The sequence below is a fragment of the Mytilus edulis genome, chromosome 2 (genome assembly GCF_963676685.1).
Source record: "Mytilus edulis chromosome 2, xbMytEdul2.2, whole genome shotgun sequence".
In the NCBI taxonomy this organism is placed as follows: domain Eukaryota; kingdom Metazoa; phylum Mollusca; class Bivalvia; order Mytilida; family Mytilidae; genus Mytilus; species Mytilus edulis.
Window position 1 is genome coordinate 52,857,516 of NC_092345.1, and position 23,730 is coordinate 52,881,245.

The 23,730-nt window shown below is 31.7% G+C and overlaps 1 protein-coding gene across 1 annotated transcript in view; it reads left to right on the forward strand.

Moving 5' to 3' along the window:
• The first annotated feature begins 848 nt into the window (after window positions 1-848).
• The window catches only part of LOC139510228 (transmembrane protease serine 6-like), a 48,717-nt gene continuing 25,835 nt past the window's right edge, over window positions 849-23,730 (forward strand). The window contains exons 1-6 of the mRNA XM_071296705.1: window positions 849-987; window positions 4,564-4,750; window positions 5,706-5,893; window positions 6,493-6,624; window positions 20,172-20,294; window positions 22,645-22,784. Coding sequence (XP_071152806.1) covers window positions 933-987; window positions 4,564-4,750; window positions 5,706-5,893; window positions 6,493-6,624; window positions 20,172-20,294; window positions 22,645-22,784 — 825 coding nt within the window. The 5' untranslated portion in view covers window positions 849-932. The remainder of the gene's footprint in view (window positions 988-4,563; window positions 4,751-5,705; window positions 5,894-6,492; window positions 6,625-20,171; window positions 20,295-22,644; window positions 22,785-23,730) is intronic.

Consider the following 23,730-nt stretch of genomic DNA (forward strand, 5'->3'; position numbering starts at 1 on the left):
ATCTCTAGAGTTGTCTCCAATTTTCGGATGGTCGTAACTTAACTTAAAGTTACGACCATCCGAAAATGGAAGACAACATCCGCTTACCACCAGTGATAGATGGGATTAAAATCAACAATAACGAAAGATAAAATCGTCCCTTTTGTTGTAACCTTTTGTGTAGAGTTTCCGTGTAAAACTGGAAGATATTAATATATGGAAGTATTTTACCATTTATTTTTTACTTATTTTATGTAAGTTCCATATGTGTAAATTTCAGCAGTACATTTAGATTTTTTTGTATTATTTAACGACTAAATGCACATTCTAATACAAAGAAAATAAAATTGCAAACGGTTGATTTTTGATTCGTCAATGAAAGGATTACTGATATAGCTATGATAGCCAAGCTAGTATCTATTGAACTATTAGTTAGATATAGGAAGATGTGGTATGAGTGCCAATGAGACAACTTTCCATTCAAGTCACAATCATAAAAGCAAACCATTATAGGTCAAGGTACGGTCTTCAACACGGAGCCTAGACTGACACCGAACAGCAAGCTATAAAGCCCATATTCCACTATTATGCAATACGCTTTGTAATCAAAAGGAAGATTCATTCACTTATGTCCTTAAACTAGAACCGAATCAACTTAGTCACTAGGTCATTCAATTTTAATACAAAAAGTCAGTAAAATTAAACTATTTCAAACATTTCACAAAATAAAAGGGATATGGTAAGCAGTCCACAATTCTATCAAAAAAAGAAACAGGCTTAACATAATTGTTGTGTAAGTGGAATTAGTCTATAATGCTGTGTCATATTACATTGCTATCTTGTCCAGAAATGACGTTTCGTTTCTAGCACGTAGTTCTCCACGCGACCTTAAAAGTGGTGCCTTATCTATTTGTCAAGTTATATTACTCAACTACTTTAATTACTGGGCCACGATGAAACAAATCATTGTTTGTATATTTGGAATTTTTATAAGTTTTTCAAATGCAGGTAAAACGACTTAAATTCAATTTTAAAACTATATCTAAAAAAACAGTGCTTGTGTTACATGTGTTATTTGCGGTTTATTTTAGAATCACTTTTGATAACATTACTAATATACTAAAACTAAGTTTCATCACTGTTGTTTGTTACTGGTGTTGATGTATTGGGATTGGGAAATTAACGTTTTTATGAACTAAACTATGGGTTTTCCGTTTGAATGGTTTTACACTAGTATTTTTTTAGATCCTTTATAGTTTGCTCTTCGGTGTAACCAAGGCTCCGTGTTGAAGACTATACCTTGACCTATAATGGTTTACTTTAAAATTGTGACTTGAGTGGGGAGTTGTCTCATTGGCAGTCATACCACATCTTCCTTTATCTATATTCTAACGGAGGGTTGATCTTACTGGTACATTAATGTTGTGTACACATTTTAATGATGTACAAATTATGATTTGTCTAGAATTTTTGTACAAGTTTAATATCGGTGGTTTTTTTTAATCGCTTAACACAAATGGATGATACAAGTGCACTCTTGTGTTTCGCATATTTCTGTCATATTCTATGACTACATAATACAGTCTTATACTGAGCATTGACATAATAAATTCTATAAGAACTGGGACTATTATATTAATAGTCTCAGATAATGAATACAGACTTTTTATGGATATAATTTTGGTAAAAGGAGAAATAGAATAGAATGTAAACCAATCAGGTGTCCTTGTTTCCTGTTTTAGGACAAGGAAAATAGCACTAAATATTAGGATGAAGGATATGTATTTAAATTTAATTAATTTAAGAAGATACACTTTTATCACATGGTGTTAAAATGTATGTGCCAAAATCTTTTAACATGTATAAAAAAAAAAACCTGCAAATTATATTTTGTACAACTTACATCTTGTACACAATATATACATAATAATCATCATTCATCAGCATTTGTTACTTTTATAGTTTTGTATATAAATAAGACCGTTGGTTGTTTTGTTTGAATTGTTTTATTTTGACGTATCAATACGAGGTCTTTTAGCGCTGACTATACAGTATTGGTTTTGCTCATGATTGAAGGCCGTATATGATGACCAATAGTTGCTTACATTTACGTCCATCTTGCAAATAGTTGTCTTATTGGCTCTGTGTTTATCCAGTATATTCCCTATGTCTAATGTTACTCTATTATTTTGATAACATTGATTTATACATACCTTATTGTTGTCTTCTTTTTAAAATTGACATCTGAATAGTTTTTTAAAAAGGGAAAAGGATACAATACTGTTAGCACTTGAAACTGCGAGTTAAAGCTAATTACTGTTTAAGAAGATAACTCATATTGTGGATAAAAGGGGATGAATTTTCTAAACAAGCCATAAAAATGACGTTCAACTTGAAACATACTGTTTAAGAAGATAACTCATATTGTGGATAAAATGTGATGAATTTTCTAAACAAGCCATAAAAATGACGTTCAACTTGAAACAAAAAATATGGGGAAAGTGTGCCTACAGTTGTTGTTGGCTACGGGAGATATATCGAAATTTATACTCAATTGTAAGCCAATTATTAAAAGTCCGCATTGTTTGGGCTTCCGAACAAGTGGTGCAGGTGCTTTAGCTGTCTTTGGTTGGAATGCCTAAATGTTTTTATATCCCATTATAACGGCTAAAGTCAGTTGACATGCTTCTCAATTTGACTTTCACATCATATATGAGATCTTTCACACAAAGAAGGATATTTTGCTAATGAAGTTGGCCAATCCAATCTCACTTCTTTGTTGTCACTCTGATATTTTATCTGAACTTTAGATATTCAACTTACATAAGTATGAGCAATGAGCTATATTATCACATCAGATGAGTAAAAATATCATAAGTTTGAAATTGCTAAATCAATCTTTATAAACTGGTAATAATTATACGAATAACTCGCCATGAGCAACGAAATCTGTATTAAAGGTTTGAAATTGAGAATGGAAATGGGGAATGTGTCAAAGAGACAACAACCCAACCAAAGAGCACAAAACAGCCGAATGTCACTAATGGATGAAACAAATACCAATGTATCTGAATGTCCTGGAACTATGTTCTCTATCTCGCTCAGTGCCGGATCAAGAGGGGGACATAGAGGGCGTACGCCCCCCCTTTTTGCTTGCACTTTTTTTTTTGTAAAATGACTGTTAATCAGACTAGACTTCGCGAACTTTGCCATTACCCGTACTTAATTCTAATGCGACAATTTTTAACTTATAAAGATATTTTCGCTCGTAATAACTGTAATGTATTATTGATAATGTCAAAGTCATGTGATTCGCAACGGCGGAGTTGACCAGTGCGTCGAAAAAAAACATCACTCAGTCATTGTGAAATTCAAATTACAGTAACACATTGCTTAGACTGAGGATGACAAGTATGACACCGTCAAAGCGACAAAGGATTGAGCAAGAGCGTATTGACTTCTGTTTCACAGTTCCATCAAACAGAAAGTAATACTCTATATTGAACTCTCAGGGAAAAAAAGTATACAGCATTATTATTTACCTACAAAAGCATGTTTAACCCCACACGCCCGAGGCTATAAGTATTGATGAAATAGCTGAATTATGATCCCCAGTCAGTAAGCTCTAGATAGACATAAAGTCTAAAGTACGGACCATTTGATTTTAGGAGGCAGTCTGAGATATTTGAAAGAAAAAGTTCTGACCCGGTTTTTGCTGCATTAAAGAAAAATGTTAACCGTATCTGGATTGAAAACAATAATCTTGTCCACTTTTTTTTTTCTTTTAGAAACAAAAATTTTCAACAAAATTATTTAGCATTTAATGAACATGATGAATAAATAATAGGCGTAATTTATTTGGGGCTGGGGGGGGGGTGCATTATCTGACCGGAATGTCTGCTTCGCCGAATTGATATATTAAATACTTTTGTCAAGGCCCGACTGCAACCTGCCTGCTGGTTGTGGCCTTTATGACTCCATTTGCCGATCGCCATTCATATATTCTTTATAAACTCGTTGCCATTTCAGACTAATTCGTAGCCTTTGGTTGGTTTGGAACCCGTCACTTCCCTTGTTGGGTGAAACATTTCAACCAAATATTTGGATAACACTTGTTGGTCTTTCTTAACTCGTGTCGGTCGTATTGTAAATTTCATATAATAGCAGCTGCACGGCGTATATCTTGTTTACAACAAGAAATCTGTGAGGTTACCTAACTAAACATACAACAGACGAGAATTTTCCATGTCCATTTTTTACTTACAAAGTCCCACATCAAATATATTAGTACATATCTTTTGATCCATCCAATCATTTAGTAATCGACAATTAAAGGGGAGAATACGGCCTCAAAATGTCCAACACTTACACTTTAACTATAAAATTATAAAATATACATGCCCCACGTCAGGAACCATTAACAAAAGTGCATCGTTGACACTTATGTTATATTTTAACCAAAAAAAGGTTAAGAAAAATGTTCAAAAAAAAATAATATATACTTCGCCCTCCTTTCCAAACTTTTGGATCCGCCCCTGATTATTTTTACTCACCTTTATAACTGCTGTTTCTATTCTTGAATAGATTATGGACATTCAGGTTGCGGTGGAGCAGGTGTATTAACCCGTCAGACTGGAACATTCACAACCCAACATTATAATGGACATCACCAATATAGGCCAAACTCTCAATGTACGTGGAAGATACATGCATCAGCAGGAAAAGTGGTCAGACTCAGTGCAACAGCATTCCACATAGAAGATGACGTCAAGTAATTATCAAATAAATATATTTTTTGGGTTCAATCATTTATGACTTTTCCAATTTTTAATCTGACATATTTTTCAAGGGCACTTGTCTCAGAAATTGTTTTCCCTGTGTACCTTAATAATAGGTTTATAGGGGAAAAAATTCTGGGACAAGTGCCTATGATATTTTTGTCTGGAAGTATGTTTTTACAAGATGGATGTATTTTTGATGTATGTATGAAGAAAACCTATATGCTGCGATATGCATACATTATAAAAGAACAAAATTCTGTACTTTTCAAACCGCATTAAACTCAATTGGTTTATTCCAGGATTGTTGCATATAGTTGGAAGTAAATGGCACAATTGCTCTTCCACTCTCAGAGCGGGGCACTGGCATTGGGCATGTTAATCTTGAAAATATGAAATATAAAAACCTCCAATGTTTTGGATTCGTTATTTACAATAACATTATAAGAAATATCCCCGTATTATTCTGTTTTAGTTATTACTCTACGTATTAGAGGATGTCACTATTATTTGTTTTTAATTTCTCTTTAATTTTGCTATTTAAAAATCTCTACACTCGTTTGATGCACCAATCCTTCCTATATTGTAATATGGAATCGAGAGGCGAAAGATATAAAAGGGGAACTTAAACGTTCAAATGCCCATTAAGTCGAAAAACGAACAATGTGTCATGCTCTGACTCTTTTCGAGTCTATGCAAGTTCGAAGGAATGTAAAATAGACTACCAAAGATCTAATTTCAACACCGAATTATTTGTCAGAAAGACAAAACTATACAAAGAAACAGCACTGATATCGACAAACAGTCTCGTGGTCTCATTGAGGTATAATTCGTTTCTTAGACTATTTATAGTAAAACATTTACTCCGTTTGTCATAATTATTGTTCGTTTATTCAGAAAAGGAGTATTTTTTCTCTTTGGTGTAAATGTTTTTGTTTTTTTTCCAAGTTGTGACTACGATTTTGTTGCTGTTTACGACGGGTCTAGTAAAAGTTCCAAATTAATAGGCAAGTTTTGTGGCCGGGATGAAGTAGAGCTGGTGTCATCTGGAAGATATCTGTTTGTGGAATTCGTATCAGACGACAGTACACAGTTTAATGGGTTCAGAATGAGATACAATTTCCAACAAGCTTCCGGTAGGTCAATATCACTTGTTACCATACATACTGTATTTGATTGATAAAATTTGAAAATTAGGAAAAATACAAATTAGAAAAAATATAACACATGTAAAAAAAAACGTGTACACAGACACGTTCAGATTTGCGATTGTAAAATATGTTCAGGAGTAGACCTACTCAGGATGTTTAAGATAACAATAAAACTAGTCGAGTCTAATTATAGTTATCAAAAGTACCAGGAATATAATTTAGTACGTTGAGACCAACAATCAAAATTCGGAGGAAGATAGATCAAGATACACACAGTACGGACAAACATACTTTAATACTCAGATATAACAAAAATGATGACTTACTAACATAGTGTTTTCCCAAAAAAACGAAAAGAATCGAAAATTCTTGCATCGGGAATCTGATGTTCAGTATTTGGCGTTTGTTGATGTTTTTCATAAGTGTTTCTCGTTTCATTGGCACCAATACCACATTATCTCATATCTATTTATTAAAATAATCATGCGTATGTAACACACCAAATGCTGGTTTTTTGTTTTATTTACCCATTTAATACAAACAAAATGAACAAAATTCACTACAATACATATCTTATATTAAAGCTGGTTGCGGTAAACATCTTTATAAATGCGACACTCAGTTGTGTATAGCTCGAGACTTCCTGTGTGATTCTGAGGATGACTGTGGCGACAGCTCGGACGAGCGACCAAAGATGTGCCAATCACAGAAGTCTTGTAAGTAATTGTACCTTATTGCTTCATATCATTTTGTGTGGACGAGCGATCAAAGATGTGCCAATCACAGGGCTAATCACAGAAGTCTTGTAAGCAATTCTATTTCATTGCTTTATATCATTTTGTGTGTTTCTGTCGGTCAATTTGGACAAATGTTCGTCTGATCATCTAATAATAACTCTGCAATGAACACTTTCATGAAGATAAAAATCGAATAATTCTGAACTAGTCATTCTGCACAATGCACAACGTCAGAAATATGAGACAGTTGTTTTGTAGTTGTTTGATGTGATTGAGCTATTTATTTTGCCATTTGATAAGCGTCTTTCAGTTTTGAAATTTCATTGGAGTTTGATAATTTTGGTAACTGTTGACTGTCCCTTTGGTATCTTTCTATTATGCGGGAACTTGGTCCCGACTTTGTTATTCGTGTTGTAGTCTTTCTTTCATGGTTTTATCGATTCTTTTTGCGGGGAACTGCTCACATAGGTGTTACATTGTTTGGGAACTAGCTTGGACTCGGCATGACAACGGGACCTTTAAAAGACAATCCAGTCTGCTAACTACATTTTATTCTGGTTCACACAGTCTAGTCATATATTTACAATAGTTACAATAAAGATTACATAACTTTTCCATCATAGTTATACATCAAATATTTCGCGATATCAATCGAACAATAATACAAAACCCGACAATAGTGAACGCGCCATAAATGAACAGTCGTGTAATCTGTTATCTCCCCTTATTTTGTTTACTTTTAATATTCAATCAAATATCAAATTAAGGATTGTATTTTCAAAAGTTATTTATACGAATAAGTAAATTCCTTTTTTTTATATGTTAAGAATATTTTATACAAATCATTTACCTAAATTTTATGTCAAACTTTGCCTCTTATTTATTTAAACTGTACCACGATTTTACTTGTGAATGTGATTAAAATTACTTTACTGGAAAACATCTTTTAATTCTTTAAACTCGTTTCTGCTAATATTTATAAGATAAACTATTAAACAAATTCAACATTTTTACTAACCTTTAAAAGACAATCCAGTCTGCTAACTACATTTTATTCTGGTTCACAGTCTAGTGAACCAAATAGTTTTGCACGACTTTATATAGCAGACTGGACTTAATTTGACACGTAATATTTTGTTACTCATTACAATAGCTTTCTCTGATCTCTTTTAATAAACAATGGATTTTGTCGGTTAAAGGCAGAATTACTTAATCTTAATTGTTCAAGTCTATTAATTTTAAAAGTATATACAATTATCTTTATGCCTTCGAAGCTGACACATTTATCAATTAGCTGGGGGACATTTTTGAGACAACGTTATCAAATATGCTTAAAAGATTAAACACTTAACATTTATATTTTTAGGAAATTGTTCTATAAACAAGTTAAACTTTCTTTAATTTATTTTATTTACGTTTATTTTTCTGTCATTTAATTTTACAATTAAATGACAAATATTCTCTTTAACTTCTGTGCAATTCTTCAATATTCACCAACGCTTTTCTTGTAATTTATTTATAAATCTTATCTTTAAATATCACGCATTTTTGCATCATTATATTACCCCTTTGTTTCAAAATTTTTGTCCCTAAAAATTAATAATGATTACTTAGTAGAACAATATGTTGTTTGATATGAGATAACACATAATATCAATAATAGTTCAAAGTTTCTTGGTTATTTTGTTATCTTGATGTGCCGGCTGTCTGCTCCGTCTCGAATAAATCGACCGATTTGAAAATCATCGTTCTATATACACTATTTTACACAGTTTTTCTATTTCTGTCAATTTTTACAGAGTCATCTAAAATTTGAGGTTATATTACTGTCACTATGTATCTATATTTCTCTTTAAATGCTTCTAGTTTTCTCTAAGCTGATTAATTTTCGGGGCTGTAGTCCCGGACCAATCACCATGCAGGATACTCAGGAATATGAAACGACAAAAGAAATAGTTAGCTTATGCATATATAATAAAACATACTAAGTAATAAGAAAATTTATGTACATCACAGAACTTACAAACAATCGAACATTTTTTTTTATTTATTTTTTTATTATTTGCACTGTTTTATATACAGTTTTATTCGTAAATTAAGATATCTATATACTTTGAATTGGTTGTATTAAGAGGTAACAAGGTCGCGCAATTAAAACAACACTCAAGTTTCCAGACACTACACAAGTTAGCTTATGGATACACAATAATAATATACTTAGTTATGAGACAATTTAAGTTCACCAAAGAAAAAAAATCAGAACCAACATCTGTTTACTCATTATTTACAATGTTTTGTATATCATATATCAAAATATCTATATACTTGGATATTTTAAAAGGTAACAATGTTTCGCAGTTAAAACAATTAAATATGTAGATACTTAACGAGTTTTGTCTTACTTGACTCAAACAATAGTTGCGAGCGCAGTTAGATTATTATAGAATCAGATAATAAGCAAGCTTACACGTGCATCATCAATACGTATTTTCTGCTATACAATAACCTTTTTTTTTAAGTTTTAAGTATTCAAGTGAACATGAAATTTATTTCATATATATTTGTCATAATCGGTCTCGTAAATCAGCTCTTATCCTGTTTTGCAGGTGGCAGCATAACTACTTGTAACTTTTAGCTACTTTCTTCACAATATTTTATTTTCAGTATTTCAATGTTCCTTATATCTTACACTGAATGATTTTCTATTCTCATTTCTATTATATATAAGTTATCTGTGCTATGGAGTGCAAGTTTACCACAAAACAGCTTATTGTTCTTAAGTATGCGACCGACCTAGGTTTTTGTGAATATACATTTTTGAAGTTGAAGTCAAACTAGTCAAGATGAATCACGGTAGCTGGTCTAGAAACAGCTGAGCACTAATTTTAAATACTGCTGAAATAGCAATAAAAATTCTTATGGTTCATACTTGGCCTAATTCAATATCAGTGGCCTAAATTTTAGAGCTCTTAAATTCTGTGATGTAACTTGGTCACTAAAGAAAGCTAAATTGCATTATTGGTAGCTTGAATCCGACAAATATTAAGACTTATAAATTTATTCAGACACTATCTTTATTGGCTAACATTCAATTTTTCTTTATGTATTTGTCTGTTTTACAAGTAAGCTAGTTGGCCTTTTTCTCTTTGTGCCTGATTTTGTAAACTTAGTGTAAAACTCAACCAATAGACCTTCACCTATGTTTTCTTCAGGTTCCCAGGTAGTCTTTTTATAACCTACCCATTTGACCTTATAATAGTTTTTGCCCTGCCTACGCTTTTTGGCAAGTAATTTTTCGGCTATGAAGTCATTATCGTCGTCATTAGTCTCATCATTTTGTTGCATTTGTGAATCATTTTGTGTTCTATCTATATTGTCATTTTGAACATCATCTATATCATCTACTCTATCTCTGTCATTTTCAACAACATTTCTTTGAATTTCAGGAAGATTCCTATAATCTCTTGGGTCAATATACGGTTTCATTCTATTTGTGTGAATACGAGACTTAATCAATTTGTGATCTGAACATCGTCTTAACTTACATGTATTATTTTGTCCAACATTAATTACATAAAATGGACCATCCCACTTTGGGTGTAATTTTGGTGATAAACCTTTTGGTACTTTCATAGATTGCAACATGACATAATCTCCAACTCTGAATTTTGGTGCTTCAGCTTTCTTATCATACCTGTTTTTAGTTTTCTCTTGTGAATTTTCTACCGAAGTTTTTGCAATACCTTTTACAATTTTCAGTCTATCAATAAGGGTTTCGAGATGACTCTTCGCAGTTTTACTCATACCATCTTTAGGTTGAACAGAAATATCAAATGGCAAGTTCATTTCTTTACCAAACAACATTTGAAATGGAGAATAATCAGTTGATTCAGTATTTGTGGACATACGTAAAGCCATCATAACGCTAGGGATTAACTTATGCCAATTTGACTGATCTTTAGCCACTAATGTACGTAAAGTTTGTGCGATCGTTCGATTCATTCGTTCACATGTTGAATTGGTTTGCGGATGGTACGAACTAGTATGATACCTTTGAACTTCAAATAGTTCACATAAAGCCTGAATAAGTTTACTACAAAAATTAGCTCCTCTGTCAGATACAATTGCTCTTGGCGCACCAAATCTAGAAAACACCTCATTGTATAATACTTCAGCTATTTCGGTAGCTTCTTGAGTCTTAAGAGGGAAACATTCGGGCCATCGAGAAAAACTATCGACTACTAACAATAAGTGTTGATATCCGTCTTTTGTTTTGGGTAGACATGTAAGAATGTCCATGTGCCATCTAGACAAAGTGTCTTCGATAGGAAGGGGAAGCAATGGTGCCGGACGATGGTGGGTTGGTTGTTTTGACCTTTGACATTTATCACATGACGTCACATAATTATAAACTTCTTGATACATACCTGACCAATAATATTTAAGATGTATACCAGCGTATGTGCGTTTGATGCCTGTATGACCATTGTGATCATGATATGCTAACAAAGCATCTTGTCTTAGACATTTCGGTAAAACCAATTGTTCAATCATGCTTTCAGCTTTTGGTATCCCTTTTGTTCTTGACCTATGTAAATGAATTAACTCACCTGATTGACTTAATCTATAGTGATCTCGTTCATAACATATGTTGCGAGCCTCTTTTTGATTTTCGGGCAACTCGCCCGTTTCAAGGTATTTTATCAATGGGATCAACTGATCACATTCTCTTTGCAATTTTGAAATATCTGATACATCATTCAGATCAACCTCATTATTTTTAATAGCTGCAATTATTGGCTTTTCATTTGTATACTCAAACTTAATTTCAGTTTTGATCTTATTTTCCAATAAGCTGTTTACAGACAACTTTGGGTGTATTTCATCTTCAATTTCTTTATAAGGAATTCTTGACAAAGCATCCGCATTTGTATTCTTTTTACCTTCTTTGTAAATAATTTCAAAATCATAATTTTGCAATTCAAGAGCCCATCTACCTAGACGTGAGTTAGTATCTTTTGATTTGTGTAACCAAACTAAAGCTTGATGATCAGTATACACTTTGAATCTAGCATGAGACAAATAAACTTTGTTTTTAGTGATACCTTCAAGAACTGCTAAGCATTCTTTTTCAGTAATAGTCCAGTTTAATTCATTATTTCTCAAAGCACGACCACTGTATGATATTACTCTTTCTTTACCATTTTCATCTAACTGACCTAGAATATAGCCAATGGCTGAGCCTGATGCATCGCAAGTCAAAATAAATGGTTTTGACATAACTGGGTACGTCAAAACAGGAGCAGTTGTCAAAGCCTGTTGAAGACTTTCAAACGAGATTTGACATTGATCAGTCCAAACATATTCTTTGTCTTTTTGTAAAAGATTATTCAAGGGAACTGTGATTTTAGCATAGTCCTTTACAAAGCGTCTATAGTAATTACACAGACCTAAAAACTGTCTGACCTCGGTCTGATTTTTAGGCCTCGGATAGTTTTTCACTATAGTAATTTTAGATTCATCTACCTTGACACCGTCTTTTGAAATAATATGACCTAGATAATTGACTTTCTTAACAGCAAAGTGACATTTTTGTGGCTTAAGAGTAAAATTTGCTTTTCGTAATCTAGCAAAAACTTCTTCAAGATGTTGCAGATGCTCTTCAAATGTTTTACTGAAAATCAAAATATCATCAATATATGCAAGTACATACTTCCAGTGCAATCCTCTTAATATTTGTGACATGACCTGAGAAAAGGCTATACTGCTATTACGTAGACCATACGGCATTCTATTCCATTCATAGATTCCAGAATGAGTTACAAACGCTGCTTTTTGTTTAGAATTTGGGTGCAAAGGCACCTGCCAAAAAGATGAAGATAAATCAATAGAACTAAATATCTGTGGTTGCATTTCTCCCATAGTATCAAAGACATCATGCATGTTTCCAAGCGTAGCATGCATCGGGGAAGTAAAAGCATTTACCCTTCTATAATCAACGCAAAATCGCCAACTGTTGTCTTTCTTACGAGTGAGACAAACGGGGCTATGCCAAATAGAATTAGAAGGCTCAATAATTTTGTACTTCAACATCTCTTCAACTTGTCTTTCAATCTCTGTTCTAATATTCGGTGCAGCTCTATGTGGAGGTAAACTGACAGGAGGGTTGTTCCCTGTGTCAATTTCATGAAAGTGTACATCTGTCATGCCAATTTCAGACAAATCTGTTGCAAATACATTCCTATTTTTATCAACAAATTTTCTTAATTTATCTTTTTGCTCATTTGTCAAATCTGCTTCAGAAAGATCAATGTTTAATTTTTGTTTTTGGTTTTTATGACCCTTTTCAATGTTATTTATATGAACTTTTTCAGTTTTATCAGACCAATTTTGAATAGAGTTAGGTTTTATTTCTGATATTAAAGCAACAATTTCATTTCTGTTTAGCACCACTTTATCTTCATTTGGATTTATGACTTGCATTACTGCTTGCTGGGTTGAAGACGACACAAGACAAGCAGCACCTACAATGCTTTTATTTTGCAAAGACTGACTAGGTTCAAGTATTATTTGCTTCCCTACAAATTGTTTAGGAATTTTAACAGGAATAATGCTTATTTGTTTAGCTGGAAGCTCGATGTGTTTTAAAGTTTTAGCTTCATTTTGTCTAGTACTTATGAGTGCGATCTGTGCAATTCCATCATACAAGTTTAATGTTTTAGTAGGATAATTAATGTTAGCTTTATTATATTCCAAAAAGTCATTTCCAATTATTAAAGAGTGTTGAATTTTATCAATTATGTAAAAATTTTGGTACACAACTGGCTCTTTATCAAATTTTATTGGGAGATTTACTTGTCCTTTGACAGAAATTCCTTCGCCGCCTACACCATAAACATTGTTAATCCTTGACAAGTTTACTTTTATTTTAGTTTTATCTAGTTTATTGAATAAATAACTTGAAATACAGGATACAGCAGCTCCTGTGTCAATCAATCCTTTTGTTTTAATTCCTAATATATCAACATTTACAGTATTTCCTTCAATATTAGTCATTAAATTTATATAAATATTTTCTCTCTTCTTCTTGTGTGGTTTCTGTCTACTTTTAAAACTTTTAGTTTTTACCACATTTCTATACGATTTAGTGAAACAAACTCTTGCTAAATGTCCTATTTTTTTACAATTAAAGCATTCTTTATTTCTTGCTTTACATTTATGGTTTTTATGGTAATATGACATACCACAATATTTACAAGCATAATTTTGTTTAGTCATCCTATTGACTCTGCTATTTCTATATGCATTTACCTGTGACATCTGTTCTTTTATTTTCAAATTTAATGTATTAATTTTTTCAGTTATTTCATCTAGATCTTTATTTTGCTTTATTACATTTAGATTTGAGCAATCAGAATCTTTTATTGTTTTACGTACGTTAGCACATTTTTCAGCTATTATTGCCGCTTGCTTTAATTCATTCAGATTTTTCGGGTTACTCAAAGTTATGCTATTATTTAATTTAGGAAGTAATCCCTTTTTACCCATGATGAATTCTAAATTTTCAGGTATTTCTAGATCCTTTGTAATTATTCTTAGTCTGTCGAAAAATTCTAAAATAGATTCGTTTTCCTTTTGTTTTACATCTAATTCAATATCGTCTTCATCTCTTGAAAAACGTTCAACTAAACCTATTTCTAAATTTTCTGTACTATTTTGCATATATAATGAAGGTAAAATGAGGTAAAATATTACAAGAAATAAATTGAAATGTAAATTGCGGAGCAATTTCGTCGAACAACAGGGATATATAATGAAGGTAAAATGAGGTAAAATATTACAAGAAATAAATTTTAATATTTCATATAAAACTAAGTGAATCTTCTTTGTAATTGTTGAAAATAACTAATTTTTGTATAAAAAGATATAATTAGAAAGTCTATAATGTTATGTAACTTTTGATATAAGTAATAGTGTGAAATTCTTATTTGACACTTAGCGACATAAAGAAGGTTTGACAGCTTAAACTCTTAGAAGTATTTCCTTTAGCAAATATATCTAATTCTTTTCTATTGTTCACTTAGAATTCTATCTAACCAAATAATCGGATTTCCCTAATGGTCGTAAAAACAAAGTATTAAGTAATTAAAAATAGTAACCCCAAATTATGTAAAAATGTGAATAAGGTAAAAGAGATCTGACCAATAGAAACTGTCCTTATAAAAATAAATATTCTAAAAGTCATTTTGATTGGTGAATAAAACAAGTCCAACCAGCACGTGTTCTTAGGGTTTAAAATAGGAAACCCTAAGGAATCAAACATTAATTTTCTCGTATGGTTGGACTCGAAATAAACATATATAGACATCTTTGTTTTATTCACCAGGAGGCCTCGAAAGAACGCGAATGACAGTCCCCCAAATTGTTGTAGTTAAAATACGGAGAAGAAACATGTAAAACAGAAACGAACAACACAAACACCCTTCAACGGGAAAGGGGAGGCAACTGCCTTAGTCTGCGCTTTCCCCCTCTTTCCCGCATAACAGAAATGGTGGAGGCAAGTGGAAAAATCCACGGTACCCATAAAGCGAGTAGTTTCCCGAAGAATAGTGTATTTGAAATTGAAAAAGGAAATAAGTGTGTTAAATATATTCTAAAGGATAAAGTAGAAAGTAGTACGGAGAAAGGAGAATCGATAAAGGAAAATGGAGAAAGGAGACAGGAGAATAGAGATGGACCATTTAGAACAGAGAAAGGAGAACAAAGAACGTAGAAGGAAGAATTGAAAAAAAGAAAATGGAGAAAGGAGACAGGAGAATGGAATAGGAACATGCAGAACGGAGAAAGGAGGGCGGAGAAAGGAGAAAGAAGTACGCAGAATGGAGAACGGAGAAATGTGTAACATTATGAAGCTTAATTCGGACAATGATTCTGAACAGTGGGATTTAAAATGAACTATATTGTTTCATTCTTTGTGTATATATTGTATATATGTTCTATTGTTAAAAAAATATGTTATTTAAATAGCAAGTAAGTTAAAGTTAATATTACAAATAAATCGAATAGCAAATAAGTTTTAAGTTAAAGTAAAAATAGAAAATAGCAAGTAAATAAAATAAAAGTTAAGAAAAAGTTGAAAGAAAGTAAGAATTAGTTTACATTAAATATTGAGGCATTGATAAAGCTAAATGTGAAAAGAAATGTCTAAATTGAGATAAACGGAATATGACTTACTATATATTAAAGTGCAAAAATGTATAAAAAAAAAGAATTGATATAAAAGTAAAATATTTAATTTGGAAGACTGAAAATGGCAAATAAGAAACTAAAATGACGATGAGCTGATGTAAAAGAAGTAAAGAAATATGAAATGAGAAGTAAAACATTTAAATTGTTTACTTAATAGAAAATTCAAAAAGTAGCATTCAAATGCAATATCTGAGAAGTTAACGTTCAGGCGATTCAAATTCATTTAAAGTTAAAGAGTAGAAAGAAATACCTTTGTTTATATGAGAATCATAAAATAATGCCTAAATCTTTAACCTTCAAAAGATAAAAGTACATAAAAAGAATCTGTAAAAAAAGGTTGGTTGTTTAAAGACTATAAATAAAAAAAGAAGCAGAAAATGTCGAGATACGACAGTGTCCTATAAGGAATAAATATAGATGAATAAATAAAGAGAAATTTAAAGAGAAATGCACGTGTAAAAATGAATAAAATGTTGGCTGAGTGTTAAAGTTTTTAATGGTTCTATAGCGATTACGATAAAGTGTTGAGAAACATATGTTTTAAGGTTCCCGTATGTAAGAATTTAATGTTAGTTTAATCATAAGAATTTATAGTTGACGTCCTAATTAATTAAGTGCTAAATGTGTTGACCTAGCTAGTCATCATGTAAAACCTTGATTATAGCAAACATAATATATTCTAGCATAAGCAAATCATTAACCATAATTTAAAATCTTAACTGTAATCAAATGTTTTAGAAAATTATCCATTGTAAAACAAACAACAAATCCGACTAAAGAAATATAAAAGAAAATGAGGGTATGATTTGCGGTAGTTCTGGAGTCGGAGCAAAGTACCCAAGAAAATGAGCATACTCCAGAGAGAGGAAATGACTCGGGTATATTTGGAGTTCGAGCAGACTATCAAGAAAAGCGGGCTTACCACATATATAAATATAGAGAAACGATAATAATAATGATAATAAAAAAAAAGCACCAACGCTCCTAAAATACAGAATGAAGAGATCGAAAAATGTAAAACATTAAAGAATAAAATTGTTTTATTAATTATAAAAATAAGAATAAGAATATCTAAAACGCAATAAGTCATCTTGGTCACAACTTGTAAAACCAAAACATCTAATATAAACTGATCATAAGCCACAAAGTCAAATAGTCAAATCCAGTTACGAGAATATTAAAAAAAAGTTTTTAAAATTTAAACAAGTTTTAAAAGAAATAAATTGAAATGTAAATTGCGGAGCAATTTCGTCGAACAACAGGGATATATAATGAAGGTAAAATGAGGTAAAATATTACAAGAAATAAATTTTAATATTTCATATAAAACTAAGTGAATCTTCTTTGTAATTGTTGAAAATAACTAATTTTTGTATAAAAAGATATAATTAGAAAGTCTATAATGTTATGTAACTTTTGATATAAGTAATAGTGTGAAATTCTTATTTGACACTTAGCGACATAAAGAAGGTTTGACAGCTTAAACTCTTAGAAGTATTTCCTATAGCAAATATATCTAATTCTTTTCTATTGTTCACTTAGAATTCTATCTAACCAAATAATCGGATTTCCCTAATGGTCGTAAAAACAAAGTATTAAGTAATTAAAAATAGTAACCCCAAATTATGTAAAAATGTGAATAAGGTAAAAGAGATCTGACCAATAGAAACTGTCCTTATAAAAATAAATATTCTAAAAGTCATCTTGATTGGTGAATAAAACAAGTCCAACCAGCACGTGTTCTTAGGGTTTAAAATAGGAAACCCTAAGGAATCAAACATTAATTTTCTCGTATGGTTGGACTCGAAATAAACATATATAGACATCTTTGTTTTATTCACCAGGTTCGTAAACTTATAAATTTTGTTTAGTGAAAAATTAAACGTAACCATAGCAACGTTTTAATGTAATAATTTTATAACAGAAATCTTAAGTATTATTAAAGTTACCATTAATATCATGATAAACTATTAAACAAATTCAACATTTTTACTAACCTTTAAAAGACAATCCAGTCTGCTAACTACATTTTATTCTGGTTCACAGTCTAGTGAACCAAATAGTTTTGCACGACTTTATATAGCAGACTGGACTTAATTTGACACGTAATATTTTGTTACTCATTACAATAGCTTTCTCTGATCTCTTTTAATAAACAATGGATTTTGTCGGTTAAAGGCAGAATTACTTAATCTTAATTGTTCAAGTCTATTAATTTTAAAAGTATATACAATTATCTTTATGCCTTCGAAGCTGACAATAGTTACAATAAAGATTACATAACTTTTCCATCATAGTTATACATCAAATATTTCGCGATATCAATCGAACAATAATACAAAACCCGACAATAGTGAACGCGCCATAAATGAACAGTCGTGTAATCTGTTATCTCCCCTTATTTTGTTTACTTTTAATATTCAATCAAATATCAAATTAAGGATTGTATTTTCAAAAGTTATTTATACGAATAAGTAAATTCCTTTTTTTTATATGTTAAGAATATTTTATACAAATCATTTACCTAAATTTTATGTCAAACTTTGCCTCTTATTTATTTAAACTGTACCACGATTTTACTTGTGAATGTGATTAAAATTACTTTACTGGAAAACATCTTTTAATTCTTTAAACTCGTTTCTGCTAATATTTATAAGATAAACTATTAAACAAATTCAACATTTTTACTAACCTTTAAAAGACAATCCAGTCTGCTAACTACATTTTATTCTGGTTCACAGTCTAGTGAACCAAATAGTTTTGCACGACTTTATATAGCAGACTGGACTTAATTTGACACGTAATATTTTGTTACTCATTACAATAGCTTTCTCTGATCTCTTTTAATAAACAATGGATTTTGTCGGTTAAAGGCAGAATTACTTAATCTTAATTGTTCAAGTCTATTAATTTTAAAAGTATATACAATTATCTTTATGCCTTCGAAGCTGACACATTTATCAATTAGCTGGGGGACATTTTTGAGACAACGTTATCAAATATGCTTAAAAGATTAAACACTTAACATTTATATTTTTAGGAAATTGTTCTATAAACAAGTTAAACTTTCTTTAATTTATTTTATTTACGTTTATTTTTCTGTCATTTAATTTTACAATTAAATGACAAATATTCTCTTTAACTTCTGTGCAATTCTTCAATATTCACCAACGCTTTTCTTGTAATTTATTTATAAATCTTATCTTTAAATATCACGCATTTTTGCATCATTATATTTCGTCCCTCTTTTGCAACTATTATTAGTGAATCAGTCACACCGTTTCTCTTTCACAACTGATACATATAAAGTGAACATATATCTCATCTGTCTCTCGATAGAACGTTTGTGTTTTATTAAGATTTATACTAGAAATGTTTAAATAGACTTATTAAAAAGGGATATAGTTACGATACTGTTGTCAGGTCATTAAAGATTGCATATTTTGGCGTTAATATTGATTCACTTATAGGGTTTTTGCATCGGAGCTAAACACATTTATTAAAAAAACAGTTGTTGGCATGACACGGGTTATGTTCTTTTCATATATGTTATGATGGTATGATACTAAACCCCTAACGGGAAGGATTGTGCCTGATGTTCATATGATGAAATCATAATCTTTCAGTCAGTTTAATTGAAGTCTGGAGCTGGCATGTCAGTTAACTGCTAGTAGTCTGTTGTTATTTATGTATTATTGTAATTTTTTTTATTTTCTTTGGTTACATCTTCTGACATCAGACTCGCACTTCTCTTGGACTGAATTTTAATGTGCGTATTGTTATGCGTTTACTTTTCTACTTTGGCTAGAGATATAGGGGGAGGGTTGAGATCTCACAAACATGTTTAACCCCGCCGCATTTTTGCGCCTGTCCCAAGTCAGGAGACTATGGCCTTTGTTAGTCTTGTATTATTTTAATTTTAGTTTCTTGTGTACAATTTGGAAATTGGTATGGCGTTCATTATCACTGAGCTAGTATGCATTTGTTGAAGGACGCCTCCGGGTGCGGGAATTTCTCGCCACATTGAAGACCTGTTGGTGACCTTCTGCTGTTGTTTTTTTCTATGGTCGGGTTGTTGTCTCTTTGGCACATTCCCCATTTCCATTCTCAATTTTATTAATTGAAATATGTGTTGCTAAACTTTCGTCTTATAGTACATGATGGCAGTTTAAAGTGACGCCATTGTTACCTGATGTTCGTCTGATACAGCCGATGTGCCTTGTTTTTCTATGTTGCCTTAATTCTTAATATACATTAGATGAAAAATTCATTTTCAGCTTCCTGTTTGACTGGTGAATTTTTGTGTGGAGATGGAGGATGTGTGAACAAAACCTGGGTGTGTGATGGAACGGATGATTGTGTAGACGGAACAGATGAATTTCATTGTAAATCTCAACATGGTAAGTAAGAACTAAATTGTAAATCTCAACATGGTAAGTAAAAACTTCATTGTAAATCATAACATTGTAAGTAAAAACTTTATTGTAAATCTCAACATGTTAAGTAAGAACTTCATTGTAAATCACAACATGGTAAGTAAAATCTTCATTGTAAATCTAAACATGTTAAGTAAGAACGTCATTGTAAATCACAACATGATAAGAGGGGGTGTCCAAGTAATCACATAATCACAAATGTTTTGCCAATATAATCCCATAATCATGATTTTTTTTCTTTGTAACAATATAATCAAAAATGATTAAAAATACAGTCTTTGACTATCAAATCTCAACATGGTAATGACACAATTTTGAACCATATAATCAAATTAAAAAAAATACAGTCTTAAACTATCAAATAATAGAAATATTTGGCATGGTAACCAAATAGTCACTATAAAGACGGCCAAGTAATCACATATTAATAAATAATAATAAAAAAAAAAGCTGCATGAGGAGGCTCTAATATTTTGTAACATAAAATCTGTTCAATGTATGATACCCGTCTTGGTAACTGCATGACATTGCTAAAATAATAACCATTCATCATGGACTAAACACCGATGGTAACAAATACATATTTTTTTTTATTTAGCTCCAACCATTATCATTAAGACCAAATATAATTATTAACATGGGTTCAATAAGAGTAATAGGTTATTTAAATTACAACAATAAATTTCTAACACGCAGAATAGTAAGTTTTACTTACCATGCTGTGGTATAAGAGTAATAGATCATGGCTAGTTACATTGCAATACTACAACATATATCATGGCAAGTTCGACTACAATGGTGACATAATCAGGGATTAAAATTCTCACTGTACACTTACAGTTACTAGTAATATGATGCTAACAAGCATGACACACAACACGACATTTAGACAATGACATACAAGGCGAGGGACACTTAACATTTGAGAGACAGCACCAACTATATTTTGTAGTCATAAGTAATAACAGTATTCAGAAAAAAAACCAAATTTTAAATTATTTGCTTAAATCAGAATTTTCTACCCCACCAAAAGATTACCGTAGTTGTATTTGGTGAAACCTTAGGGAATGTTTTTTTCCCTCAATGCCCTTCAACTTCATACTCTATTTGACCTGTTTAACGTTTTTTAGTTCGATTTTTATTCATCGGTATTTTATGAACCAAATGTACTCTAACGTAAAAAATTTAAATCCTGGAATATACTATTGAGTGTATTGCCTGCATGCCAAGTACTATTATCTTACCAATGTATTTCAGTTTGGAAGTTTACTGTTTGATCTCTTACAATTGAACATGTGTGTAAACATTCCAAATATTTGCCGTGTAATTAGTTCTTTAATTTTCGGCCATTTAAGAATTGTTTGTCAAAAAGTCAAATCACAAAATACTGAACTCGATGGAAAATTCAAACGGAAAGTCCCTAATTAAATGGCAAAACAAAAGCTCATCTATCCAATCGAGCTAGAGATAAAGGATACTACAGATAGGGTTAAGTCGGCCTCATATCTTGACTTACATCTAGAAATTGACAATGAGGGTCGGTTGAAAACAAAACTTTACGACAAAAGAGATGATTTCAGCTTTCCAATTGTGAATTTTCCATTTCTAAGTAGCAACATTCCAGCAGCACCTGCATACGGGGTATATATCTCCCAATTGATACGATATTCCCGTGCTTGCATTTCCTATCATGATTTTCTTGATAGAGGGTTGCTGCTCACAAGGAAGCTATTAAACCAAGAGTTCCAAATGGTGAAGTTGAAATCATCCCTTCGTAAATTTTACGGACGCCATCATGGTTGACTGTTATGGAATAACCGTTTCACAAATGATATCGGATATGTTCCTTACGTCGTAACTACAATCCCCTTCCCTTTCATGAATGTGACCTACCGAATTAGACTATTTACCGGATTTGTTATCACATAAGCAACACGACGGGTGCCGTATGTGAAGCAGGATCTGCTTACCCTTCCGGAGCACCTGAGATCACCCCTAGTTTTTTGGTGGGGTTCGTGTTGTTTATTCTTTAGTTTTCTATGTTGTGTCGTGTGTGCTGTTGTTTGTTTGTCTTTTTGATTTTTAGCCATGGCGTTGTCAGTTTGTTTTAGATTTAATGAGTTTGACTGTCTCTTTGGTATCTTTCGTCCCTCTTCTCAAACATATCAAACGAATGGATAACAACTGTCAAAGCGTAACATTTATGACAGGTTGATCAATTCCAAACTGATTCCAAAAAGGGATTGTGAATGAAATTCAAAGCAAAAATAAAATGGCTTATTAAATTAATCATATTCATATGAACCAATTACAGGAACATCGGGTTGTGGAAATCCTGGATGGCAGAACGGAACGTCTGGGACATTCACAAGCGCAAACTATACAGGCAGCAATTTAACCGAATATAATAACGACACAGATTGCCACTGGGATATAAATGTTCCACAAGACAAGGTAACAAATTTGCTGTTCTTAAGATATCATTTCCTTAATTCAGTAGTTGATAAAAAATAAAATGGTGATATGAGTTACATCCATTCAAGAAAATAATACTTATTCTTCCGGAGCACCTGTGATCACCCCTGGTTTTGGTGGTGTTCGTGTTGCTTAGTCTTTAGTTTTCTATGTTGTGTCATGTGTACTATTGTTTGTCTGTTTGTCTTTTTCATTTTTAGCCATGGTGTTGTCAGTTTATTTTCGATTTATGAGTTAGACTGTCCCTCTGGTATCTTTCGTCCCTCTTTTATTCTCCTGAATGATGAACAATAGAGACTTGTCTTCTGGACACATTTCAGTTGTACCACTGCTTACCATGAATTGGAAATACATTGACTTAACACATGATTGTACCAGATAATCTTGAACTTGAAGGGAACTTTACACATGAGTGTATCAGAAAATCTTGAATTTGCAGGGAACTTAACACATGATTGTGCCTGGAAATCTTGAACTTGCAGGAAACGCTTACTTGTTTCCATTATATGACTTAAGAGTACATTCTGGATTTTTTAAATGACTTCAATCATAATATTAAAGTATATTGAATGTTTAAAATCACACAGGTCACAAAGTTATATTTCATGTATTGTTTTAATTAGTTTCGATAATCCCCTACTTCAATGTTTGTAATATGATTTGGAATTTCAAACATTGTTGCCTCGAGCAATCAGAAAATGCATTGTCGAAATGCGAATCTACACAGTTCGAACATATTCTAGTTTATAGAAACTTTAATATTCGAGTTCACAAAACATTGGCCTCGAAATACAAAGCTTAGGACACCTTTTTTTTTTTAGATAATAGCTTTATAACAATCTCATTAAAATCAGCTGTTAGTTTTTGCTACGATATACTCTATCCCAAAGTCCCAGGGAGCCTAGAGAACACACAACACCTGATT